The 27,188-nt window shown below is 51.0% G+C and overlaps 1 protein-coding gene across 1 annotated transcript in view; it reads left to right on the plus strand.

The window, feature by feature from the left end:
- Nucleotides 1–27,188, plus strand: part of TPH2 (tryptophan hydroxylase 2) — an 84,829-nt gene that overhangs the window by 21,490 nt on the left and 36,151 nt on the right. Inside the window, exons 6-7 of the mRNA XM_035696553.2 lie at nucleotides 10,735–10,931; nucleotides 16,021–16,156. Of these exons, the coding sequence (XP_035552446.1) occupies nucleotides 10,735–10,931; nucleotides 16,021–16,156 (333 nt within the window). The remainder of the gene's footprint in view (nucleotides 1–10,734; nucleotides 10,932–16,020; nucleotides 16,157–27,188) is intronic.

The raw sequence follows: 27,188 nt of genomic DNA on the forward strand, positions 1-27,188 counted from the left end.
CCCGGTGGATGCTGTGTGGTTGTATCGTGGTGCCCACGGCTGGGGAAAGCCCGAGCACAGTGCGGCCCTATGTCACTTACGGACAAGGACCGGGGTGGCACCCAGGTGCAACGCTGATCGCCGGGAACCAGGTATGAGTCTTTTGCCTTAAAATGATCTCGGTGAGCCTGAAGGATTGACCTTGCTCTCTGCGAGTCCCGGGGGGTGAGCGGGTCCATCCAGAAGAGCGCTCGGCTGTCATCTCTGGACCTGTTCCCGACCCTGCAGGGGAACGATGCAATGTCCCCCCCCTTGCTGTTCGCTCGCCTGGAGGGGGCATCCGGCTGCACCGAGCCATCGTCGGGTGTCTGGGAGCCTCACGGGTGACACTATGGGGTCTTCCCAGTGTGGTGTGGTCGTCCCAACGCCCTCGCTTTCAACTCAGGACATGGAGGCCAAACTCAGTGCTTCACATGCGTCAGGTGCCCGGGACCCCGCACCGAGGTGCGGTGGTTAGGAGGGGCCTGCAGAGCGGGCCTTCCATGGCCGAGTCCCTGCGGCGCCGCTTGCCACCGTCGGGTCTTATCGCACGGCGTGTGAGCCTCAGTTTCCTTCGCCGTCGACCGCTCCACAAGGTGAGCATTACCTGACACCCTCCCTGTGATGTGCCCCCGTGTTCCTGCTACCGCTGACTGGATGGGTGGCGGCTGGTATTAATTCCCTTGGGGCCGTGAACTGCAGGGCACCCACGTTCCCTCATCGCCACCGGGAGACTTCGGGCCCCCCTGTCCCTATGGGTCAGGATGCAAGACGTGTGGGATTACAGGCGGGGGTGCCTCGGAGCCCCCACCCCGGGCCCCGTCACCCCGAGCCCGCCACAATCGCGGTGCGTGTCCGGATCGCATTCCTTTGAGCTCCGCTCCCTGGTGGGTTGAACACGGGCCTAGCGATGGACGTGAGGCCTGAAGGCGCGGCTGCTCGGGGCTAATTGCACAATAGTTTCAGCAGGAGAAGATCCATCCTCTAGAATGAGAGGAGGGCTTCCTGCGAGGTGAGAAAGTGAGGGAGGCCCTATCCTGGGGTGCTCGGGACACATAACAGCACGTAACGTCCAGGAGTTAGACCCCCCTCCAGCGGGCTCCCAGCGCCCGGGGCTGGATTTGCATTATGTCTCGTAAGCGCGGCCCCGATCTTAACAGTGTGAACAAAACCAGCCCACGTGCTTGTTGGCTACCATCTGAAGGTTCCTTGGGGCCCGTAGACTCATTTGCAAAAAATTCACGTGTGCAAAACTCATTTGCAAAAGCAAATAAAATACATGATGGCAAATGCTCTTTACCTGGCTGGCCTAGGGGAGCCGCTGAGCCCGAGCCTGCACCGCGACACTTGCTCTGTGGGGTCACATAGCTGTCCCCGCTGCCCGGGCTCACGGAGCCCCTTGACGAAGGCCGGACAGCTCGGGGGGGTCTGAAATCTTGATGTGACTCAGATGGTTCCTACATCCGTGAGCTGACCCGCGAGCCTCCGTTTTGAAAGACGGCACTTGGCCGTCGTGCTCTGCAGCTCGAAAACGTCTCCGGAAGTTTGTTCCTTAAGACGCGCAGCGAAGGAAACAGCTCTGTGGTCGGCTACGTTTGGCTTTCGTGTCCCTTTGGGTTTGCACACGCTGCTGTCTTTGCTCATGACAATTGTCACGACGAGTATGATACGCCGAGGGAGCCCCGGTTAAGAAAATCACGCAGAAAGGAACACTTGACGCCTAAAGCCCGTGGCGCAGAGGGTAAGTGGGAGCTACCGGAAAACCTAAAATCTCCAAGTTTCTGGGCTTGCTTTTTCTGTAGCAGTAGAAATACGAGGCTGGGAGGACGTAAGGCAGGTGCGTATCTGTGACTTTGCGATACGCGCGGCTTTGTGACACGCGGCTACGATTCTCCTCAACCTTTAGATTTGTGGCTTATTTTGGCCTGATTGGTTGGTTGAACACCTATGATGCTCCAGACTCCACTCTGGGCGGCGGGGACAGGAAAATGCAAATGCAAACAAAGATCCCTGCCTTCAAGGAGCACAGGATGTGATGGGGGGATGGATCTAGCAGGCTAATGAGTGGGAAGTGTGGCCTCCCCTGGCCCCCTGGCCCTCCGGCCCCCCCAAGACCCCCCCAGCCCCCGGGTATCAGTGACAACATTTCCTCCTAACGTGACTGAGTGTCCTTTACAGTCTGAGTTCTGAAGTGTGACTTTATCAGATGCGGGAGCTTTAGACTTTTCTCATTGCCTCTTGGAGATGAGTAGAAAAATGGCATTTGCTCTCCGGTTAAACTTTACTGGAACCCATTGACTCCCTTAGGGTTTGTTTTCCTGGCTTGTGGCAACATTTTCTCCGGTGTCGGAGGCAGGTGCCCCCTGACCGCACAGCTCTGTGCATGAGGCCCCTGGGCCGGCAGGTGTGGTGCTAGGAACCAGCGCGGTCACCAGCGGCCTGACATCACAGCGCCCGGCTGCCACCTTGGGTGTGAGCGGTGCCCCAGACGCTCGGTGACAATTGGCAATACATTTTGTGAGTGATGATTTTATTTTATTTATTTTTATTTTTAAAAAACATTTTATTTATTCATTCACAAGAGACACAGAGAGAGAGAAGCAGAGACACAGGCAGAGGGAGAAGCAGGCTCCATGCAGGGAGCCTGATGTGGCGACTCCATCCCGGGTCTCCAGGATCACACCCTGGGCTGAAGGTGGCGCTAAACCACTGAGCCACCCTGAATGATGATTTAAAAAAAAAGAAAAATGACATTGGGGGGCGCCTGGGTGGCTCAGTCAGTGAAGCATCTGCTCGCAGCTCAGGGCACAGTCCTGGGGTCCCGGGGTCCTGTGATGGGGCCCCACGTGGGAACTCCCTGCCCCGCGGGGGGGCCTGCCTCTCCGTCTCCCTCTCCCTCTGCCACTCCCCCTGCCAAATAAATATTTAAAATCTTTTAAAAAAAAATGACATCGGATCCACATGAAGATTATTCTTCCAATGCGGGAATAATGTCAGTCTCACTCTCCTGTATCCTTCTATGCTGTCTCGGGTGGGAAGGAAAGAGGACGGATCACAGAGAGCTCCCTGGAAACACGCAGAATGCGGGATGCTCCCCGTGGAGGCGGCCCCTGCATGTGTCCTAAGCCAAGAAGGCACAGAGATAGAGACCTCCTGCCTTCAGGTTTCCACATTTCCTCCGAGCGCCTGTCCAAGCCCCTCGAGGAGCTGCTGGTGGCCACTGAGTTGCAACGCTGACGTAGTTTCCCATTTCAGCCCCGCTCCTCTCCCTTCTGCAAAGCCCCAGGTGGGAACGTCGGGCAAGAGAGCTCCACCCCAGGTGAGGAAGGAAGAAGAGCTGAGGCCCAGACAGAGGGACAAGAGGGATGAGAGGGACGGCCTCCCCCAGGCGACAAAGGGCTGAGGACGGGAGGCGTCCCCTGGCCCGGCCCGGCCCGGCCCGAGGAGCGCTTCGCGGAGCCCGGTGGGGAGCGAGTTCAGTCCTGACGGCTTCCATCAGATCCCCGTGCCCCCCCACCAATGCTCTGCTCACCGTTTGTCTGCTTCTTGCCACTCACTCCCAACCCTTTTCCCAAGAAACACGATCCGCCTTGTGTTTCAGCCAGTCTTGCCGCCTTGGGGTCAATACCGCCCGCCCGTCGGGTCTCCTGCGTGGACCGCGGCCTCGCTCCCCGCCCCATGCGCACACACTGTGTCTTGCATTTGGAATTCGAGCCGCAAGGACTTTGGGGGATGGCCAGGGCGGATCACTGTGATCAGATATTTTCTAATCCCCCAAATTAAAAAAAAAAAAAAAGCGTAAGAGGAACGCCCGTGGCTGGACCTGCTGGCGGAGGAGATCAAGGAGATGGTTAAATAAGAGCAAAGCGTTGTTGCAGAAAGAGCTCTTGTGGGTACAGCCTCAGTGGGTCGGTGTCCCCAGATTTCAGTATCCAAAGCGTATCTGTTTTTTTGTTTTTTTTTGTTTCTTGTTTCTTGTTTTTTTTTTTTTCAAAGCGTATCTGTTACACGATGTGAGCAAGCTCAGGACATGCCTACAAGAACTATCAATGCACCTGCCCCCGGTGACGTTCGGTCTCTGCGTTTTCTACTTTGTCCTCCCTGTGGGGACAGGGCAGGGTTTTCGGGGTCATCCTCAGTATTTCCAAAGAAGGTTCCTGGTTGTCTCCGCGGGACGTCTCATGCCAGGGGTTTTTCTCCCAGGGCTAGGCCTCGATTCCACGGTGACCGCGGTCGCCGCCTCCTGGGTTCGGGCGTCCCCGAGCGCCGTCCGTCCCCCGCGGTGCATATGAAGCCTTGCTTTCCAGTTCTTTGGCAAGAGGACCGAGTCGGTGGTGAGTGGAAGCTCCTGAAAGCTGCCTTTCTTTTTTTTTTTTTTTTCCCGGTAATCTAGCAATCAGTGAATAATGATTTTGGTGGTTCTGGAGAATTCCGGAATCCCAGCTAATTCTGTATAAATGGAGGAGACTCCCTAAAGATCTAATTATAACACTTCCATGTCATTAGTTTACTAGGAAGTCTCATCCTGTTGGGGTTTATACCAGCAGTAAAAAGGTTTTATTTCCCCCCACTCGCCACTTCCAACTGCATTGGGTTGGATTCTACTTTCCTGCTGGGAAGCAAGTTCCTTAGCAACACAGAGTTGGCTGTCATTTTCAATTATTAGTAAGGTCTCATTTGGGTATTTAAGGCCCAGTGCCATTCATTTAAAAAAAGATTAATCTCGAACGTGATTCAAAATGTGTCCCCCCCCACCCCCGTTGTTTGGAGTGAATGGGTATGCACGTCATCGTGCGTGTGTGCTGTTCTGAGTCGCCTCTCCTCTCCCTTCTGGGCCCTCGTTCCCCTGCGGCTGGAGGCTGAGAGGAGGGAGCGAGGCAGCTGGGAGCGTTCCACAGGGCCGTTGGGACGTCCGCATGCGCAGGTGCAGGCCAGGCTGGGACATCTGTGGTTGGAGGTGCAGGCAGCGCTGGGACGTCCGGGGTGGGCAGGTGCAGGCTGCGCTGGGACGTCTGGGGTGGGCAGGTGCAGGCCGTGCTGGGACGTCCGGGGTGGGCAGGTGCAGGCCGTGCTGGGACGTCCGGGGTGGGCAGGTGCAGGCTGCGCTGGGACGTCCGGGGTGGGCAGGTGCAGGCCGCGCTAGGACATCCATGGTGGACAAGCGCAGGCCATGCTGGGATGTCCGGGGTGGGAGGTGCAGTAGTGGGAGGTGCAGGCCACGCTGGGACGTCCATGGTGGGCAGGTGCAGGTCATGCTGGGACATCCGGGATGGGAGGTGCAGGCCATGCTGGGACATCTGAGGTGGGCAGGTGCAGGCCATGCTGGGATGTCTGGGGTGGGCAGGTGCAGGCTATGCTGGGACGACCGGGGTGGGAGGTGCAGGCGACGCTGGGACGTCCATGGTGGGCAGGTGCAGTCCACGCTGGGACAACCGGGGTGGGAGGTGCAGACCATGCTGGGACGTCCGTGGTGGGAGGTGCAGGCCATGCTGGGATGACCGGGGTGGGAGGTGCAGGCCGCACTGGGACAACCAGAGTGGGCAGGTGCAGGCCATGCTGGGACATCCATGGTGGGCAGATCAGGCCATGCTGACTCTGGTTTGGGCAGGTCATCTCTGACAGGGTGACCCCTGCGGGGTGCTGTGCGTGGTTTCTTGGGCGGCACCCTTCCCTCCATCTGTCCCAGGGCTCGGCGCCCACATCCCCGCCATGGCCCCGTCAGTGTTCGTGCCCCCACGCCCTTCCCTGGGTGTGCCCACGAGAGTCCGGGGCCCGTCACAAAGCAGGAGCTGCTTCTATGGACAGAGCAGAAGCAGGGCCTCTGAGGCCCCCCATTTCCCTCCTAGGCCCGTCACGTTGGAGTCGCAGACATCTCCAGGCTCCTGGCTCCTTGCTCACGTGAACCTCACATTTCAGAGGACACGTGGCAAGGCCTCCTGGAGTGCATGCTACGAGGCCTCCACAGGCTGTCCTGCCCCTGTGGGTCCTTTTCTTTTTTTAATATTTTATTTATTTATTCATGAGAGACACAGAGAGAGAAAGAGAGAGAGAGAGAGAGAGAGAGAGAGAGAGAGAGAGAGGCAGAGACACAGGCAGAGGGAGGAGCGGATCCATGCAGGGAGCCCAACGTGGGACTCGATCCCGGGTCTCCAGGATCACACCCTGGGCCGAAGGCAGTGCTAAACCGCTGAGCCACCCGGGCTGCCCGGGGCTGCCTGTTTTAAAATTAATTAATTTATCTGAGAGAGTGAGCGAGAGAGAGAGAGAGAGAGAGAGAGAGAGCAGGGGGAGGGGTGGAGGGAGAGGGAGAGAGGGAACCTTAAGCAGCCTCCCCATGGAGCGCGGGGCTCAAACCAAGGGTGGCCCTGCGCTGCCTCTTGGTAAGCGGCCTAGCTCCGGCGGCGGGGCTTTCTCTAGGATGGGAAGCCCCTCAGTGACTTTAGCCTTGGCCGGAGCAGGGGTCTAGGACGCTGAAATACGGTGCCTGTCACACGTACCCTGAGACGCATCCCTGTAGATGGGTGTGAAATGATTATGGGGATATATCCCGGACCCCGGAAACAGCAGCCCCCCGCCCGTTGTCCTGCTCACCTACAGCTCACTCACCCCGACACATGCTAGTGCCTGACAAGCCCAAAGGCGGGCAATGCATCCTGTTTTCCCTGTGGGGATGGTGTTTATCTTTCCAAATGTCCAATTTTGAAGTTGTAATTATTTTTTTGTATATTTTTCTGAAATTTCGGAGTTATTTATTTATTTATTTTAAATTTCGGAGTTTTAAAAACGTGCATGCATTCCCAGCGCCCCACGCCCTGCCTCCAAGCTTACTGAGAAGACTGAGTGAGCCCGTGTGGATCTGCAGATCCAGCAGGTACCCTGCTTACCTACGGCTGCATGGGGGATGTTCCAGGTATAACTATCCTTACCTCTGGGCCTTATTTCAGTTTGAGATGTGAAAGTAAGTGGGGGTCTGGAATACATTTTTCATTTCGTTGGTATCCACCGATCAATTCAGCCCAGACTGGCTGGGCTTTAAGACTGGGCCTTGGGATCCCTGGGTGGCTCCGCAGTTGAGCACTTGCCTTCGGTCCTGGGATCGAGTCCCGCGTCGGGCTCCCTGCATGGAGCCTGCTTCTCCCTCTGCCTGTGTCTCTGCCTCTCTCTCTCTGTTTCTCATGAATAAAGAAATTAAAAAAAAAATCTAAAAAAAAAAAAGAGGACTGGGCCTTAAGTTAGTGATTAATCAAGGATTAGTTCATAAAAACCACTATAAAAATGGTAGAAAAGTGGCCCACGGTGAGCTCTCATTAAATGGGTTTTCATTATATAATCTTATCAGCGACAGAGAAAAATAGGAAATTTTTTTTTCTTGGTTCTTGGAATTTGGCTGTTAATAATAGGCATAAAATGGGACAAATTAGCATTGGCTTTGTGATGAAGTTGGCTTCTCAGCATTCGCCTTGAGTAGTCACGGGGCCAGGCGCTAGCGTGGAATCTGGGGAGGCTGAGGTCAGCGTGCCCTGCCATCAGGGCGGCCTGGGGCCCGGGGGGCGGCCAGCGAGCCCCGCAGGCGGGACGGAGGCGCCGAGACAGTGAGCTCGCCGCTGACCACCCAGTTCCCCAAGAGCGGGGCTGGACGTTCCTTATTGGGTCTCAGATCCGCAGGACTCGTTCCCGTCCTAGCCCCCGCTGGCTGTCCCTCACTGCGTGCTCCTGGCGACGCTCGGCTCCCCTTCGAGATGCCCCAGGTTTGCAGACTCGTCCTGGGGGAGACATTCAACCTAACAGCCTCTCCGCATTCCATTTACCCTTCCAGCCTCCCCACTCTCCTACCTGCTGCTCGCGCGCCGCTCTTACTAGCTTTATTTATTTATTTATTTATTTATTTATTTATTTATTTATTTATTTAGGTTACTTTATTTATTTAATAGTTTTTTTTATAAATTTATTTTTTATTGGAGTTCAATTTGCCAACATATAGAATAACACCCAGTGCTCATCCCGTCCAGTGCCCCCCTCAGTGCCCATCACCCCGTCACCCCAACCACCCCCTGGCCACCTCCCCTTCCACCACCCCTAGTTCGTTTCCCAGAGTTAGGAGTCTCTCATGTCCTGTCTCCCTTTCTGATATTTCCCACTCATTTTTCCTCCTTTCCCCTTTATTCCCTTTCACTATTTTTTATATTCCCCAAAGGTATGAGACCACAGAATGTTTGTCCTTCTCCGATTGACTTATTAGCTTTATTGGCTCACCTGACTCCAATTGATTTCGTTGGATTTTCTGGAACTGGAGGCAGATCGTCTATATATTTATTTCCCTGCATCCTTTCTATTTTTCTCTCTCCACTTCAAGCTCTCATCTTAAACTTATCGCAGATGCTATAAGCTTTAGCGGTCTTGATCTTCTCAGCAAATATTTGCCAGGTTGTAATTTCTTATTTGTTATCAGCCGCTGGGTTTAAACAAGGCTAATCTTGCTCTAATTTGGTTTGCGTAAGCCCCAGCCTTGGCACTCGGAGAAAGCAAATGCTAGCTTCTTGTTTTTTCTTAAGTGTGTTATGCCCTCATCCCTCCCGTACCCACAGTTCATTTTTTTTTAAGAATGAAAATTTGGGGGGATCCCTGGGTGGCTCAGTGGTTTAGTGCTGCCTTCAGCCCAGGGCATGATCCTGGAGACCCGGGATTGAATCTTGCATCGGGCTCCCTGCATGGAGCCTCCTTCTCCCTCTGCCTGTGCCTCTGCCTCTCTTTCTCTCTCTGTCTCTCATGAATAAATAAATAAAATCTTAAAAAAAAATTTGGGGCGTCAGAAACCTCACATTTGGACCTAAGGTTTGAACAGAAGGCATTCTGGCAAGAGTGCCCTGAGGTGTAGAGACAGCCGGGTGGGTGGGGGTGGTTGTTAACCTCATCTTGTTACGTCCTGTTTCCCTTTTTTGCTGCCTCAAGGATGGAGAGAGGGTGGGGGGTGAGGGACGGGGGATAGAGGGGTGCAGGGTGCAGGGAGGGGTGAGGGCCGATGTGGGTGGGCAGCATGGTCCCAGCTTGCTGCAGGTGCCCTGAGCGCTGGCCCCCTGGGCTCCTGGCCCGGCCCCTGCCCTGCAGGCTGGATCATGTAGACGCAGAGGCCACGCTGCTGCTGGCGTGTGCGGATTCAGACTCCCCTGGGTCGTGTGCCCGTGGAGCACGGGGCAGAGCTGCCTGCAGTGCTGCCTCTGGCTGTTGGCTATGTCGTGAAAGGTTGTCTCAAAACCCCAATTTCACTTTTAAAACGAGTGTCTTAACCAGAAGCTAAGTTCGGATTCCAGGCTGCCAACAAGGGCTGGTGAAGCTTGGACCCATGGGTGGGTGGGGGGGTCCAGCTGCTTCGGGCTGTTTCCTGCGGGGACAGGGGACAGCGGCGCTTCCTCAGCACCTGTCTGTCCGGGATCTCGGGGATCCCACCCGGCCCGCCAGGATGCTCCCCTTGGCCAGCCCGCGGCCTCCTCTCCCTCCCCTGACCCAGGGGGCTCCCCTGGGGGATCCAGCCCACTGCCCCAAAGTGTGGTCAGGACACAGCCAGGTCTGCTGGTGTGCGCGCTGTCTCGCTGTCTTGAGGTGCGAGGAACGGTCGTGGCACAGACCGCGGGGCACACAGGAGCTCCCTATTGTCACGTTCTGCAGCTCTGCAGGGAAGGTTTGCTGACCCCCCTCCTAAAGCGAGGAGGAGTGTGGTGCCTAACGAGCGCCCCTATTGTGCTCTTTGCAAACCCCTTACTTTAGAATTCAGTGTGGTTTTCTAAAAAAGATTTCATTTTTTTAAAAGATTTTATTTATTTATTCATGAGAGACACAAAGAGAGAGAGAGAGAGAGAGAGAGAGGCAGAGACACAGGCAGAGGGAGAAGCAGGCTCCATGCCGGGAGCCAGGTGTGGGACTCGATCCCGGGACCCTGGGGTCATGCCCTGGGCTGAAGGCAGGTGCTAAACCGCTGAGCCACCCGGGGATCTCCGAAGATTTCATTTTTAAGGACTCTGCACACCCGATGTGGGGCTCAGACCCACCGCGCCGAGACCCAGGGTCACGGGCCCTGTGCCTGAGCCAGCCAGGTGCCCCCTAAGGATTGAGTCTGGTTGTTTTTTAGCAGTTCCTGGACATTTTACTCACCGAATGAAAAAATATCTCAAAATTATACGCAGAGATTGGGGTGGTTTCCCTGCAAGGGCCGGAGAGAACCCACAGGCAGTTTCATTTTCCAGCGACGACGTCCGTTTATTGCCATGGTTGGGTGGCGGCAGCCGAGGCTTCCAGAGCCCCACTGTGCACCTGGGCCAGTTCTGTGAACGCGGGTGCTCAGTGGCTTCTGGCGCGGGGCAGGGATGCAGACCCCACCACACCCCCATGAGGACGAGTGAAATAGGGCTTAGTCGAATCGCTTATGTGGAAGTCCAAATCCGCACACAACACTGTGGCAGGTAGTTCTTGGGGCACAGGGTGGCCCAGTGGTTGAGCGTGTGCCTTGGGCTCAGGGCCCCCTTGGGGTCCCTGCTTGTGGGGGGCCTGCCTCTCCGGGGCCCTCTGCCCGTCCCTGCTCGGGTCTCAGGTCCGTAAAGGTGATGCTAAAGGCCTAAACCCCCGGGGGGACCCTGGAAGGGGCCCGGCGTCCCCCCTGCAGGAGGGGCCGGGCCCGCGGGAGGGGCCGGGCCGCCTGGGACTGACCACCGTGTCCCGGCCCAGCGGGCAGCCCATCCCCAGGGTGCAGTACACGGCGGAGGAGACGCGCACCTGGGGCGTGGTGTTCCGGGAGCTGTGCAAGCTCTACCCCACGCACGCCTGCCGCGAGCACCTGGACAACCTGCCGCTGCTGACCCAGCACTGCGGCTACCGCGAGGACAACGTGCCGCAGCTGCAGGACGTGTCGGCCTTCCTCAGAGGTGAGTCCCCGGCCCCGGACGCTGCCCCCCCCAACTGCCCCCGGCCCCAGGGACATTGTCCCCCCCAAACTGCTCACCTCCCTAAACTGCTCCCGGGGACACTCCCCCACCACTGACACTGCTCCCCCGCCCCCAGGGACACTGCCCCCCTAATGCTACCCCCTGTACACTGTCCCCCCATGATGCACCAGGCTGCGCCCTGCTCCCCCCAGGAGCACACAGCTCCCCCCCAGGACACACTGCTCCCCCAGGGGCACATGATGCACCAGTGGCCCTTCTGACAAATGGGGGAAGACTGTGCCTGCAGGACAGGAGCCCCGAGCAGCCAGTGAGCCCCCGGCTCCCGTGCATGGAGGGCCTCAGCCCTTGCTGGCTTGCTGGGGGGGCGAACCCCACAGGACGTCCTCGGCAGGTACAGCCTGGGGCTGTTTCTGATCCAGGAGCTGCCCTGGGGAGCCGTGTGGGGGTGCAATGACCTCGCACGTGACACTTTATGTGCTTTGCTAAGCGGCCACGTGGGTGAAACATCGGGGGACGGGGGACAGGGAGCCAGCGGCGGGCCTGGGTGTGGGGGGTGGGGGGGGAGGCAGTCTGTGAGCCAGGAAGTGCTGTCACACATATGTGCTGTGCCAGGGACTGTTCCGAGACATGGGTGGCCCCAGGTGCAGTTCCGTGGGCCCCCTCCTCATGCCTGGCCCCGGGGGCCGTGGGTGGGCTCAGCTGCCAGCTGCCCCACCAGCTCCTGTGTCCTTTCCCTCCCTGTCCCCAGAGAGCAGCTGTGAACCCAAAAGCTGCCGCCTTCCTTCTTTCCTGCCCACCCTCCTTGCACGGGGGACCCTGTATCCTGCAGCCTCATCAGGCCCCCCAGGCCCCCCCAGCCTCCCGGCACACAATCCGTCTGTGGGACAGTGTCCCGCGGCTGCTGTAACACGTCGCCACAAACCCGGTGACTTACAGTGACACAGACCTGCTACCTTATGGTGCCGGAGACGAGAGGTCTAGCGCCAAGGTCCTGGTCGGGCCACATTCCTTCTGGAGGTGCTTCCGCAGCCCTGCCTCTTCCAGCTTCTGGGGTCTCCCCACATTCCTCGGCTCCATGGCTCTCGTCACATCTCCTTCTTTCCCTGTGACCCTCCTGTGACCCTTCTTGCAAGGATCCCGGTGATTATATCAGACCCCCCAGAGTAATCTGGGATAACTGCCTCCTTGAAAAACCCTTAACTGGTCACACCTGCGGAGCCCCTCCTGCCACGGTCCCAGGTCCTTTGGGCTGTTAGCTTACGGGGCCTCCAGTGTTGCCGCCTCTAGCTTTACTACCCTCGTGAGCCTGTGCTTTGCCTTCGTCCCACTGCCCCTACCCCAAATTGAGGCCCCTATTTTACACCCCCAATGCCTGTATCTTCTCCCCCTTACTCTCTGGACCACCGCCTCCAGGGGAAGCTTCCTAAAGCATCGTGTCCTCCTGGCACCTCCGCTCAGAAGCCATCAGTGGTTCCCCTTTTATTTTCCTGAGGTTGGACATGGTTTTTGTTTTTTTTTGCTTTTCTTGGTAAAGGCCAGATCATGAATATTTTCATTTTTGTGGGCCCAGAGGCAACATTGAGGCCCTTCCGCCAGTCCTCATATAACTGTTTCTATGTGACAGTTAAAGAAACGTAAAAATTTTTTCTTGGCTTGCGGGGCGCACGCAAACCAGCGGGGTTTGGACGCCAGGCCATGGTCTGCTGATCTCTGGCTGACCCGGGCCGGGTCTGAACCACTCAACCTCAGTTCCCTGCCCTGGCCTGGCTTTCTGAGGTGGTGCGCTGTGCCGTACAACCTCCGAGCTCCCCGTGGGCTCCCCACACCTTTGCGCAGGTTCTGTCCCTCCGTCCCTCGCCTCTCAGAGTCCATCCTTTCTTCCCCTCTGAGTCCTGATGGTAGGAGTGATCAAGACCTTCCCTCTAATCGCTCATCCTAGATCATGTGTGTGTCAGGCTAGAGAGTGGACGGCTGAGAGCAGGGACACGGACGACCGCAACTGGTGCGATGGGAGTGCCCCTCGTGTGACCCTCACCCACGACATCTGTTACTACGGGAGGGCGGGAGATTGAGGGCCACCCACCAGTGCCACTGACTTAGGGCCTGATTACATGATGCCGCGTGTTGCTGTTTAGCTGGTTTACAGGCTCCCTAACGGTCTTGCCTCTCGCCTGTCCCTGCTTCCCACAGCCTTACGTGGATGTTACAGATTTGCCGCGGCCTTGGTTGCTCTTATACAGGAATTGCTTTTTACTGCGTTGTTTCCCAAACCCGAGTAAATTAGGGTCCCACCCCATAATTTTTGCCATATCCATCTCCCAACTTAATATTGCTGTGAGAGGCTGGATGGTATGGCATGGACTCTGGGCACGATGCCTGTACTGCATCCCCATTCTGTCTCTCTGCTCCTGGCTGTGTGGCCTCTGATGAGCTATCTATTTTATTTTATTTTATTTTATTTTATTTTATTTTATTTTATTTTATTTTATTTATTTATTTTATTTTATTTATTTTATTTTATTTATTTTATTTTATTTTATTTATTTTATTTTTATTTTTTTATTTTATTTTATTTTATTTTATTTTATTATTATATTTTATTTTATTTTATTCATTCATTTATTCATTCATTCATGAAAGACAGAGAGCTGAGTGAAGTAAGTCAGTCGGAGAAGGACAAACATTATATGTTCTCATTCATTTGGGGAATATAAATAATAGTGAAAGGGAATATAAGGGAAGGGAGAAGAAATGTGTGGGAAATATCAGAAAGGGAGACAGAACGTAAAGACTGCTAACTCTGGGAAACGAACTAGGGGTGGTAGAAGGGGAGGAGGGCGGGGGGTGGGAGTGAATGGGTGACGGGCACTGGGGGTTATTCTTTATGTTAGTAAATTGAACACCAATAAAAAATAAATTTAAAAAAAAAAAGAGAAAAAAAAAAAGGCTAGAAGTTGCCTGATGCACAGAAGGCACTAGTAACTTTAAGGACTAAAGGAAAAAAAAAAAAAAAAGACAGAGAGGCAGAGGCATCGGTAGAGGCAGAAGCAGGCTCCCTGTGGGGGTCCTGATGTGAGACTCGATCCTGGGACCCAGGGATCACGACCTGAGCCAAAGGCGATGCTTGACCCCTAAGGCACCCAAGTGGCTCTCTGATGAGCTATCTTAACCTCCCTGGGCCTCAGTTTCTTCTCTGCAAATGGACATAATCATTTTACCAACCTTACACAGTGACCAGGAATGGAAGCTGGTATACCCAGAGCCCTAAAGTTATTTTATTTTATTTTAAGATTTTATTTATTTATTCATGAGAGAGACAGAGAAAGAGAGAGGCAGAGACACAGGCAGAGGGAGAAGCAGGCTCCATGCAGGGAGCCCTGACGCGGGGCTCGATCCCGGGACCCCAGGATCATGACCTGGGCTGAAGGCAGTGCTAAAGTGCTGAGCCACCTGGGCTGCCCGTAAAGTTATTTTTTAAAGAAATATTTTATTTGCTTATTGAGAGAGAGAGAGAGAGAAAGAGAGAGCGCAAGCATGTAGGGAGTGGGGAGGAGAGCAGAGGGAGAGAACCTCAGCTGAGACCTGAGCTGAAACCAAGAGTCTGAGGCTCAACCGACGGAGCCACCCTGGTACCCCACCCTAAAGTCATTAGGGTGGAGTGTAGCAGAGTCATAATTCTTAGGGCTATTGTAATTGTTCTTGCTGTTATTCTTCACGACCCCTGTGAACTGGACACGGGGAGCTCAGTCCCCATCATTCACTGGCACACACAGCAAGTGTAATGTAAATGTGTGTGTTTTTTAGAATTATTTTATTTTTTAACGGACTCTCTTTTAAGTACCTGATTTATTTACAAAAGGAAGCGTTTAAGGCGATGATATCCATAAATTCAAAGTTCTTGATGCGTTAGTTACATATTTAAAAAAATTCATATGAAAATAAGATACATAACTTCAAATAAGGAACATTCTTCCGTGTGCCGCTACTCAGGCCCCACACGTGGGATATACTGGTTTAATTGACATAAAATAGAAAAAAGAAGAAAATATACTTCTCTTTTTGGTAGTCAGTAGGGAACAATCCGAAGTAAAAGCTTGTAGAACGAGCTCATAGCGCTGTTAGAATTATGGGTCTGAGGAGGCCTGAGAACAGGAATGTTTTCATATAGATATCAGAAATCCCAGGATGGACTCGTTTTATGAGCTTAATTGGTTCTTGCCTTTAAAATCCATTCTAACCGTTCTGAGGTGCTCTCCTAATGAGATGAGGTTTTCAGAATGGGAGCCTTTACAGTGCTGGTGTCAGAGATAAGAGTAGCTCTCCTGTTGTAAATTTTCCGGGTCTTCTCCGCAAGCGAGCCTTCGGTAGCCCTCAAACCCACAGCACCGTTGACCCACAGCCTAATGGGGTTAGCGGTATAGGGCAGCTTCGTAGACTGTGTTATACTCTGTTTATTTGCCTCCTCTTACCACAGCCCAGGAGCACGTGTAGCTCTAGTGTTCCTCTTCAAATGATAGCAATTAATGTGATGGTTTTCATAAAATCACAGAAAACAACGACGTGGAGTGACAGAGTCCGGGGTATTGACAGTAGAAAGCAATGGTGTGACCTGAATCCATGAGGCTAGTGACGGGGGCGGGGGTGGTGGTGATGGTGACTTAGCTTGTGTGTTGATGGGCCACACACAGGCGGCATGGGTGTGTCATTTAGAAAGATGCCAGGTGACACGTGGCAAGCATCACTCTCATTGTGATCTTGTCCTGTGAGTTTTGAGCTTTCGTGTCCTCATTTAGCTTCTGAATTTAAATCTTTAAAATAATTTTTTTTCACCTTTCTTTCCATTTTAATGAGTGTCTTGTTCCCCTGGAAACCATGCGGGAGCATATTTTAGTAATCAAAAGCCACAAACGTGATAGCTTTTGATGGTAGATGCCATTCACTTGTCAAGAGTTCTAAGACCTTGATGACTTTGTTTCTAGAACGTCCCGGTAAATAGTAGGACGCCCTGCTTGGGCTCTCCAGTCTTGTCGAGCTAATACTTAGTTGGCTGTTTATGATGACATTTCAGAAAGATCAGGCTTCACGGTGAGGCCCGTGGCTGGCTACCTGAGTCCGCGAGACTTTCTGGCAGGACTGGCCTATAGAGTCTTCCACTGCACCCAGTACGTCCGGCATGGCTCGGACCCCCTCTACACGCCGGAACCGTGAGTACCCACATCGCATTCCCAGGCTGAATGGAGGCCACCACCCTGTCCAGTGGTCAGATTGACGTAGGCCCTCCCTTACCCCCAAGTAACTTCATCTGCGAGCTGAGCGCTCACCGAAACATCAGCTTTCTGGGTGATGCACCAGCTGGGCGTGCAGGCCCTCTAATAGTCTCACTTTAGTTTGCCTCCACTCAACCTTTTGCGCTGGCCAGGCTCTTGGTGACATTGCTCCTGAAAACGCGAACGTTCCATAAAGCCGTGATCCACTCCATATAAACCATTCAGACGATGTTGCCTTTGGAGAAGCAGGGCTCAAAGTTCTAATAATAGGGACAATCCCGACATGCCAGGTGCTGCTCTCATGAACTCATTCAATCCCCAATGGCAATTCCTCAGCGTACATGGTTATTTCCAGTCTTATGGATGAGGAGATGCAGGCACATTGGGATAAGTCAATGTCAGCACAGCAGGACTCCCATGCCTCTCCCGGGGGGAGGCTCTTCCGCGTGAAGGACATCCACGTCCACGTGCCGTGGCAGTTCTCAGATATGCTTGCTACCGAGTCCTTCTCCTTTAGTGTTTTTTATCAGCCCTAAAGGTCAGAACTTTGGGCTGTGTTCTTCCTGCCATCTTTGTTTCCCGAACAGTTCTCCAGTCCTCCCCACGACCTCTAGATATATATTGAGTTTGTGATTCTTCTTTGCCTCTGTCAGCTTTCCTTGAGAGCATCTACCTTTGGGGCTTTTATCCGTCCTCTCCTGGACAATGGGTGGCCAAGGGATGGGTAAGCTGTGAACCCTCAAGTGTTAATATTTTGGCCTTAGCACACATGGTTGGTAGAGTCTCTAATGGTGAAACCCTGGCCCCGTTTCCTTAAACTTACTGAATTTTCCAGGGCCTTGGAGGCAGACACAAATCTCTTCTTCTCTGGGAAACACTTGCCACCCGTATGCACACTCACTCCTTCCTTGGCAAATCTGTCATTTACTTTCCTTAGTATTCATCTATTACAGGTAGTTAGCCTTGCTAGCTCTTAACATTTTAACTTGGGTCTTCTATCTTTGCCAGAATTATAAACTACTTGAATGTTTCTTTGTGTGCTTCTTAAAAAAATAAACATCTATTGGGAGATTGCGATATGCGTGGGTTAGCTAGGAACAAGACAAGGTCCCTGTTCTCTGGGGCGAATGAGTGGGGGGTGGGGGACATGGTCAGCATACAAACACATAGGTAATATGGTGTCAGGCACAAGTGCTATGAAGTGCCCAAAGTGCTGGAAAGACAAATAAAGCAGGGTGAGGAGATGAACAGTAATCGGCAGTGCTCTTTTGGGTTGAGTCATCAGCAAGACCTCTTGGGAGGTGACATTTGAGCAGAGACCTAAATGCAAATATCTCCCAGTAGAACATTCCAGATAGAGAGAAAAGGGCAAGGGCCAAAGGCCCCAATGGCTGGGAGTTGTCATAGGGTTTCTGCCCCCTTGGGATCCACTTGAATGAGTGTCTACTCCTAATCTTATCCCAATTTGTTACCCAGTCTTCTTCAGGACACTGGGGTTATCACTTGGCTTCTGATGCTTACTAGGATAATATTGTGATTAATGGGCTGCCATAATCTTTAGTGGGGAGCCGAGAGTCCTTGGAGGTTCAAGCAGTTGAGGAGCTGCTGCTGGTGGAATTAGGCAGGGATTTGAGTTGGGTCTCTGAGGCGGGCAGGAGGCTCACTGACCGGGTAGGTCCCCACAGGGTCACTACCTTGCTTTTTTAGCTCCTTTCAGCTTCCCTGAAAGTGTTTTCAGGGTAAACAAAGGTTACTTATAGGACTCAAGACATTTGGAAAAGAAATGCTTCTTACAGTGCAGTGAGTACTCAAAGGAGCATTGTCAGAGTTAGAAAGGCAATCTCTAAATCTAGCCCAGAGGGTTTACAAATTGCCCTGTTTACAAATAGCAGGCACTTTGTTAGTTCCTTTTGAATAACTGGCCCCCCTGAGACCTGTGATCCGTGCCAATAGGTATGCAGAGAGAGAGAGGGCAGAGAAATGAGATTTTAGCCACGGAGGTCTATAAAATTTTGGGATAATGTGTTACATTTTTACCAAAGTGCTTTCAGCCAATTCATTCAGCAAACATTTATGTGCAATGCTGGCAGAGAGGTGCAGCGGATTCAAAGATGAATAAAATACAGCAGCTGTTTCTTAAAGCAGCTCACATTCTGGTAGGAGAGATAGAAACATAAATAATTATGAAAGAGTGTGGTTGGGCTCTTAGGAGGGTGTGTGCAAAGTGTTAGAGGAGTGAAGAGGAGGGAGCGGTCCTAAACAGCTTTTCAGAGAGGGTATAAACTGAGTGCGGGGAGGTCTAAAAGGGGGAATAGGAAATTGTTCTTGTCCAAGGCAGGGTGCGGGGAAGGGGAAAGCTTTCAAGTCAAGGAAGCAGCAAGGACAAAGTTGTGGAGGCTCACAAGAGGCATAAATGAGCAAGGCTTGTCACACAGAGTGGCCAGAGCACAGGGTGTGCGTCAGGGATGGCATTTTTTGGGGATACAGTAGGAACGATCACTTGTCAGACGAGGACCTTTGGGCTGAATTCTGTAGGCAACAGGAGCTATCCAGGGTTCTGAAGCATGATCCCATACTTGGGTTTGGGAAAGACGATGCGGGGGGGGGGGGGGGGGGGGGGGGTAGGAGCTGGGGAAGCGTAAAGAGTGAACTAGCCTGAAATCCAGCAGGAGCTCACATTCCAGTGAAAGAATATCGTTTATAATTTCTTGAACTAGAAAAAATCGGTGGGCTAGGACATCTATGTGGGAAACTCCATCATGATGGAATGAACAATATTTGGTGACTGTAATAAAATAAGGGTGAGGAGAGAGTCCTCAGGGTAACTATAAGGTTTTTAGATTGGGAAGCTTAATGGATAGCTTTTTTTTTTTTTTTCTAATAATGACAGAGAATATGGGAGCAGGATAGCGCTTGGAGGGAAGAGGGAAGGAAGGAGGGAAAGGAGAGGAGAATTTGGGTTGGGACGTGATTTTTGAGGTGCTGATGGGTGGGACTTCATGGAGAAGCCCCTGGTAGTTGGAGACAAGTATGTGGAGTTCAGAACTGAATTGAAAGATCCCACTAGAGATGTGGGTGTCTTCTTGCATGACTCCCATGATGCCCCAGACAAGAGGAGCCTTACGTCAGAGGATGGAAATGTGGGATTCAGTAACTTGGGTTGTTTTTTTTTTTTTTTTAAACAACAGACTCTTTTTTGGGGGGGATGGGGTGGGTTTTATGTTATTCCTTTGTTGTGTTTATGTAATTTTCATTTGTTTGTTGAATTATTATTATTTTATGAGTAGGTGATACGTGTGCATGATTCAGAATTCAAAGCCTACTGTGAACAGTGACTTCCTTTTCCTCCTCTGCTCCCTTGACACCCATCTCACCTCTGCACAGGCGACCACGGCTGCCAGTTTCCACTGTCCCCTTCCAGCAATATACTAGACATAATTCCCTATAAAGACCCCTTTAATCCAGATGTATTGCAAACTCCTAAATCCCTTCCCAGCTGCAGCTGTTGAAGGGATGGGACCACACACTGAGAGTGCTGTTTCCTGCCCAAGCACTTTTCCAGGCATTGTCTTTGTAATGAAATCCCATTTCCTCAATTGAAAACCAACCAGGGGGCAGATTCTCCAATTTGTGAAGTTCACCATGTTCGGTGCTTCCAAGTACCCGCCTTCAATTGCTGAACTGTTGTGGTGGAGGCAGCACTAATGAGACAAAGGTGAGCCCTGAAGATGTCGGTGGAAATGAGAGTGAAGGTGGCCAAAAGACATTATCTGAAAATAAGAATTTTATTTTCCTTTTCGGTCCTTGTAGCCTGTCTTTTGATATCTTAGCTTTCAACAAATACTGGATTTTAAACGTGTCTTTGGCCTGTTTTTACATTTTGCATGTTACAGACTGTTCTCTAAACTTGGCTGGATAGGGGGACTTTCATGTAAAAAGTGATGGCTGATTGGATGGTTTCCCTGAGGGGAGAGTCTTCTGGCCTGAAGGATAGCAGTGAGAGTTGTGGAGAATCAGGGGCTCTCGGTTTTCTTGGTAGGAGGACTCGCTTTTCCATGTGTTTCTACCTATATTGAAAGGTCACCACTTTGTTGGAAGTGCAGAGAGATCCTTCTGCCCTGCACGCAGTGCCTGACGCAGTGCAACTCCTAAGTCCCTTCCACAACTTTAATCAGTTGCTATCACGTGCAACCTTATCAGTGATGGAGTATTGAAATTTGTAAATGGTTTCCTTTAAATCAGTTGGGTCAAATTCAGGGTTGTTCCAATAATAGCCCTCTTCTCACTCAGAGCAACGAAAGATGCAGAGCTCCAAGCCCCATGGTGTGTGGGCATCACCTGGCGCGGGAATGGTGCCAGAGCACCAAGTTGGAAAGGTCCACCATCTCCAGGTTTCCTCTTCGCCTCTTGGAGAAATCTTTTTGCACCCTCTGGCCACCTCATCTTTTCTCCTCCTCGCCACTACTGATATTTTGGATATTTGGGGCCAGGTGATGCTTTGTTGTGGAGGGCTGTCTTGTGCATTGTAAGATGTTTAGGAGCCTCCTTGGCCTCTAACCCCTACGTGTCAAGAGCTCCCTTCCCCTTAAGCCAGAGGTGACAACCACAGGTGTCCGCAGATCTTGCCAAATGTCCCCTGATGGGGGCAACGTTACCCCCAGTGAGAACCACTGTTCTGGAAGAAATTTGATAGGTTGTGTTAACATTGTTGCTCTGTCTGCCAATGATTGCCTCCTGTCGACTCTGTTTCCCTTCTGAAACACAAACAGCAGTATGGAATCAAATCCCCTTGGTTAATCTCTGCTCTCTGTTGCACTTGGAGAGACAAGTCTAATCGTGTCAAACTGTATCTTCTGCTTCTCTTTCGCCTCATCCAAAACCTTATGTTCCAGCTGCACTGGACTTCTCACCATTCCTGCCATCCCGCTGACTCCTGCCTCCACCCCTTTGTACAGGTGGTTCATTCTGCCCGGAATGACTCTAGTAAAACCCTCTTAATTCTCTAGGATTAAAGCTCAGTCACAACCTTCTCTGTGAAGTTTTTTCTAGGCAGAGCTGGACGTTCCTAGAATATTTGGCCTTACTTCTATGTTAGTACTTGCGACACAGAGTGGTAATGACTTGTTAATGTGTCAGTCTCCTTCATAAGAAGGTAGTTAACTCAAAGCCAGTTGGCAAAGGCAATGCAGAAGCAAGATCACACTGAGGTTGCAGCGCATCCCCAAACCTGGCACAGAGGGTGAGAACTGAGTCCTGTGGAGCCGAGACCATGAATATCACTACTACTAGGTTTGAGGTACACTCAAAATCCCAGACCCAGGCTGAGATCCATGGAGTGAGGGACGACAGGGGAATAAATGGGTTTATTTGAAGTGCTGGGCATGCACGGTGTGGCGGTGAGACCTCTTTCGGAAAGGCTGCAGCCCCATATCGGAGAGTGCCTTCCGTTCTCCCCGATGGCCCTACCCCGATTTAGGGAGTTTCCTGAACATCCTTCCATGAAGAAGGTCTTTTTGCACATCCAGTGTCTTCAAGTAAAATCCTGGACCTTTACAGGTAGGATTATAGGTAGCGCCTGAAGCTGTAAGGGTATGTCGCTTGGGTCAGAGAGCCTCTGCTTCAGCCACACCCAGTAAGGGGCAACCTATTTTGCTCACCTGTTTTGTTTAGTTTCAGAATAAAAGAGTGGTTATTCACTGTGAAGCAGAAGAAGAGGAACAAAAGGAAATGGGCAGGTCGTCCCCACATCTCCCTTATTATATGAGAACAAGAGAGAGAAAGAAGGAAAGAAACTGTACTTTACATGGTGCTGAAAAAATTTATTCCCCCCCCTTTGGGTAACTAACCCTAAATATTGTCCCACTTGCAAGGCAGGGGAGCTCAGTGCCTGAGCCTTAACAATAATGTTATTCTGCAGCATGTTCTAAATTATATTCGAGCTCATATTTAAAATATGACATTAAGAAGAAGTTCTGTGAGGTTGGAAGTTCCTGCCAAGCGCTGGTGCGGGTCCCCGAGGGACGGACCGCCATGTGGATGGATGTGCTGTCCCCGTCTGGTGGGTGCGTGCTCCCGTCCCAGGGAAGAGAGCAGATCAGAGAGGCCACAGCATTCCTGGATTCGTCTCTATAAGCTTCTTGCTGGAGTGGCAGTGATTCAGGAGTCCCAGGCATAGAGGGATGGGAGGGAGGTTGTAGGGAGGGACTTTTCCCTCGCTCTCTGGTTTGCTCTCTGACGCCAGGCTTCTGGTTTCCAGAAGGTGCTTTGGATTTTCAGATGTGATATATACTCCATTCTCCCTAGTTCTGCTCTAATTCCTTTGACTTTTCTTCTCTGGGCACCTCCTCCAGGGGATTTGTGGTCTCTAACCTTCACAGTCCCTACAGACTTCTTGGCTGTGTTCTGTGCCAGGTGGGTGCTGAACACCTGCTCATTAAATCTGCATGTGCACAGGTACTTGTATATATGATTTTCAATTACCTCTATGGTCCCAATGCCCAGGGGTTTCTAGAAATGTAGAGCTCTTGAATAAGAAATATAGTTCGAGAAAACTGTATTCCTTTGGTGCCGGATTTTGTGCTTTCTCCAGGAAGCTGTGTGGATTGACTGCAATCTCAGAAATGAAGGAGTGTAGGGTAAGAAGACCCTATTTTCTAAAGCATTAATCCTATGTCTACACATTCCTGAATAACCTGGTCTTGTTCTTCTGAGTACAGGCCACATCTACCCTGATCTAGATTTCTGGTTGGATTTGCCTAGCTGCCTCATGGTTCTGCACTGAGTGGAGCTGAAACTTGACCATCGCCCAGAGCGGTGCTGAAATACATGTCCACGGCATAACCCCTCCATCTCTTGTCTACTGCTCAGGAGAAACGAGCGGGAATTTTAAAATACAAACCTACATTCTTCGACATCGGTTTCTTGAGGTCAAGCCAGTTCGCTATCCGTCTTTCTGGAATAACTGTTGCCAAAGTCATGAGGCAATTCTGCACCAGAAATCCCTTTTAAAAATGTTTCAGTGAAAACATTTAAAGATATTCATTCTATTTTATTTTCAGATGTTGGGCTTAACACGCCAGTAACAGAAATATACTTGGCACCGCACGATAAAAGCTCATTCAGCCCGGGAGTCCCTGATTCAGAACTCCTTCGGCAAGATCGATTATTCAGCACATAGTGATGTGGGCATATCCTCTTCTGCTCTTTCCTGCTATGTCACTTTTCAAATCAAGGGGCAAACTTCCACGCTCGAGAAATAATTGACGACACTGCTGACTAATCCCACAGCGGCTGTTGTCGTGACATTGCTAAGTGCATTTGCGTTAAGGAAATTCTTTCTTGTCACGGTTGAACATTTTAGGGGCAATTCATATTATCTCTGAATATGACTGTTTTAAAGTTTTAAAAAGGGTTTGCAAAAAGGCAAATCTTCTTATAATTGCTGCTGTGTTTCAGTTTTACAAGAAAAAGTGTATTACTTCTGACAGCGTTTTTCATCTAAGTAAACGGATTTTACGCGTAGCCCTTGCTTAGCAGAAAGGAACCCTCTCTAGAACCGGCAGGAGACTCTGTTTATTTTCTTTTCTCATGGCTCAGACATTAATCTTCATTTATTAAGTGATAATGTCAGCAGGTAAAGACGTAGGTTTTCACGTTTACAAGAAAATGGGGCTGCCTCTCTCTTGATCTAACAGGTGCCTCTCACTAGGTCCACAAGGAGAGGCAAAGGAGGGCCTTCCCATTGGCAGTTTTCCCTCCTTGCTGCCGCCGGAGAGATTCCGGGCGGGTGAACTTGTCCGACTTAAGCCCTGACCACCTCTGCTCTTCCTCACGTCAGGCCTTGCTGAAGGCAGGTCTGGGCAAGGTCTCACTGTGGAGCCGGGAAGATAAACCACAACTGTACAGAGTTCGACCTTCATTCCTGCAAATTCCTACGAGCTCTGTGCAGCCTAAGCTCGCTCTTTCTCAGAGGATCCGGAGCACGGCCCCAAGGCCCCTGGCCGGCCCGCCGGCTTCCTCCACGGCGCGGTCCCTGTGGCTGCCGCTGGGGCTTGCAGAGAAGCACTGCTACCAGCAAGTCTCAGAAAATAGCAAGTACTCAGAAAGCAGATCCCATCTGGCTCCCTTTCCTTGCATTTTAACCCAGAGCTCAGGCCCTCAGCGCTGCACCGTCTTCCCCCTCAGGAGAAGTTTGGTTCGGGCTCTCCCACAGCCAGTTAAGACGTGACACAGAGGCCCCAAGGCCTGGAAGTCTGGTCATCCCTTCTAGACCAACAGACAAGTCCAATAACAGTATTGGTAGCAACAGAAGCAACAGAAACTTTTTTTTTTTTTTTTTATTATCAACAAGTGTGTATTTAGTGACTATTAGGCACTAGGCACAGTTTTCAGCGTCGTATGTCGAGTGAGCTCACTTAATACAACAACCCTCTGAGGGGTTGGTGCCGTTATTATTCTGAGTTTGTGGATGAGGAAATGGAGGCACAGAGAGGTTAAGGGGCTTCCCAAGGTCACACAGCTGGTGGCAAGTGGGGAAGTGAAGATGTGAGCTCAAGGAGCAGTGTCCGTGGCTGCGAGATTAGCCACTACTCTTTGTTAAAGGTACTGCTAAACAGCAAAACTCAAAACCTGTTGTGCGTGAAGGTGAATAGCTTCTTTCTTGGTTTCTCTAATTTACAAATTTTATGTAAGAGAGTCAATAGGGACAGCCGTACTTTAATCTGGTCCCCGTGCTTTGCTAGAACCCTAAGCACTGTCGGGTCCAGAGCCGTGCGGGCCCCATCGAGTCTTTGGTCTTTGTTAGATGCCTGCCCCCTCACCTTTGATCCTCAGATCCTGCCCTCTTGATCAAGGGGAGGCATCTCCCCTTTCACGGAGAGAAGGGGACCTTCCTCTCTGTAGTGAGGACATGCAGATAGGAAGCTGCTGAGTCCGCATCCTCAGGCAGAAGGGCCTATGGGCTGCTTGCCTGAAATCCAGGCCTGCTATCAGCTCTCAGCCTCCTCTGGCTGTCGGCAAGCCACTTAACCTCTCTGTGTGAGGGATGATGAAATAATGCTTTGATCTTTGCAGAGAGAAAAAAAAGCTTTATGTAAATACCAAATAGGTCCACTCTTTCTTCGTACCTCTTAAATTCATGAGGAAGCTGATGGGCCTCATTAAATTCCAGCTTAGTTACGAGGTCACGTACATTCCTCGACCTGGACTCCCAAGTCTTCAGTCATAAAATTGTGTCTCGTTTTGTGAGATGCCTAAAAGCAAAAATAACCCCTAGGACTTTTCACAGGGCCTTTTGTCTCGGGAGCCCCAAGCAGTCTAACAATGGATATTCTATGAAAAAAAAAAAAAGCAATATACATTATTTAAAACCTGTGCATTTTGAGACTGAACTTATACCCAAGTGCCTGCTGGAGCTGTTTCTGTCCTTTTAGGCGGTAATGACTCAAGGTAAAGCCTTTATATATATATTAGCAGATTTAAAGCAGGATTCCTTTGCGCTCCCCCCCCCCCCCCGCCCCCAGGTTTACCTTCCTTGCGTGGTGCTTGTCGTCTAAAATTAACACCATACCCAAACCACAATCTTCATTCCCTCAAGTGCCATGTAGCCGGGGAGAAGCTCATTTCCATGCTTTCAGGTGTGGAAGACCAAAATGATCCGGGAAAAGTTTTTTTTTTTTTTTTTTCAGGAATATTTGCATTTTTAAATTGCAAGTTCAGAAGAAGAAATTTAAAGTGATTGAATTTTAGGCAAGGATGAGGTTAACCACTGGTCACATGTCTCCACTGCTGGAGACAGAGGATTACGTCTGTTGACAGGCACAGAAGCCACCACAAAAGGGAAGGAAGAAGGGATCTGGCATTTCCTACACATGTTCCGTTGGGCTTGCATCATTCCACTCATCTTTATGAGGGAGGCAGGACTGTCACTATCTTACAGATGAAATCCAAAGTTCAAAGAAGTCAGGTAATTCCGCTATGGTCACACAACCAGGAGATAGCAAAACCAAGCCCTAGTCCAATGCTATTATGCTACACTGGAAATTAGGAAAATTGTATTTGGATGCACTTGGATTTACCTCTTTATGGAGCTGAAGAGTCCCAGGACCAACGATCTGCTCAGCTGAGTTAAAATGGCAGTTCTTGAGCGTCTATTATGGGCCATGCACCCAAGGACGAACGTGTTATGACATCTGTCCTCCAGAGGGTTGCTAGTTCTTGTTTAAGTGATAAAATTCCTCCAAAAGGGCAGACTTACTGAAGTACAGTAAATGTTGCTGTAAGTATAATTTAGTGGAACGTCATTAATAATACATCACTCATCGGGAGCATATGTTTTCAATGTGTGGTCTCACTACGTTGTTTAAGAACTCCATGAGCCAGGGAGCCATGTAATCTCTATTCCAAAGATGAGAAAACAACACATCCGTGCTGTTCCAGTGTGGTAGAGATGCAGCTATTGACATTTATTAATTAAAATTAAATTAACTGTGAATTTAGTTCCTCAGCACCACTAGCCACAGTTCAAGTGTCCAGCAGCCACCTGTGCCAAGAGGCTACCATATTGGATGGTGCAGATATGGGATATTTCCACCGATGAAGACAGTCTTATTGCACAGAACTGCTCTAAGTCACTTACCTATGTAGGAATGTGGGAAATGGACTTGGGTCTGACTTCAGAGTCTATACTTTTCAGCATTCTGTTATATTGCATCCTTAATATTTAGTGAACTTTGGAGGAGGCAGCAGGAAAAGAATTAAAAATCTCTTATTTCTTCCAGAAACAAGAAGTATCTGAGATAATGGAACTAGAGACATATCAACAGTTTCCCTTGCAGCCCTTTTATGGGTCTTGTAAGAACTGGAAACTATGTCTCTCACTGGATTAGGAAAGTTAGTACTTGCTATTTGCCCTTTTATGGAACCATAAGGTGACTTTGCCAAGAGTTATTCTAGGATTATGTCTTATTTA

The sequence above is a fragment of the Canis lupus genome, chromosome 10 (assembly GCF_003254725.2).
Source record: "Canis lupus dingo isolate Sandy chromosome 10, ASM325472v2, whole genome shotgun sequence".
NCBI classification, from domain to species: domain Eukaryota; kingdom Metazoa; phylum Chordata; class Mammalia; order Carnivora; family Canidae; genus Canis; species Canis lupus.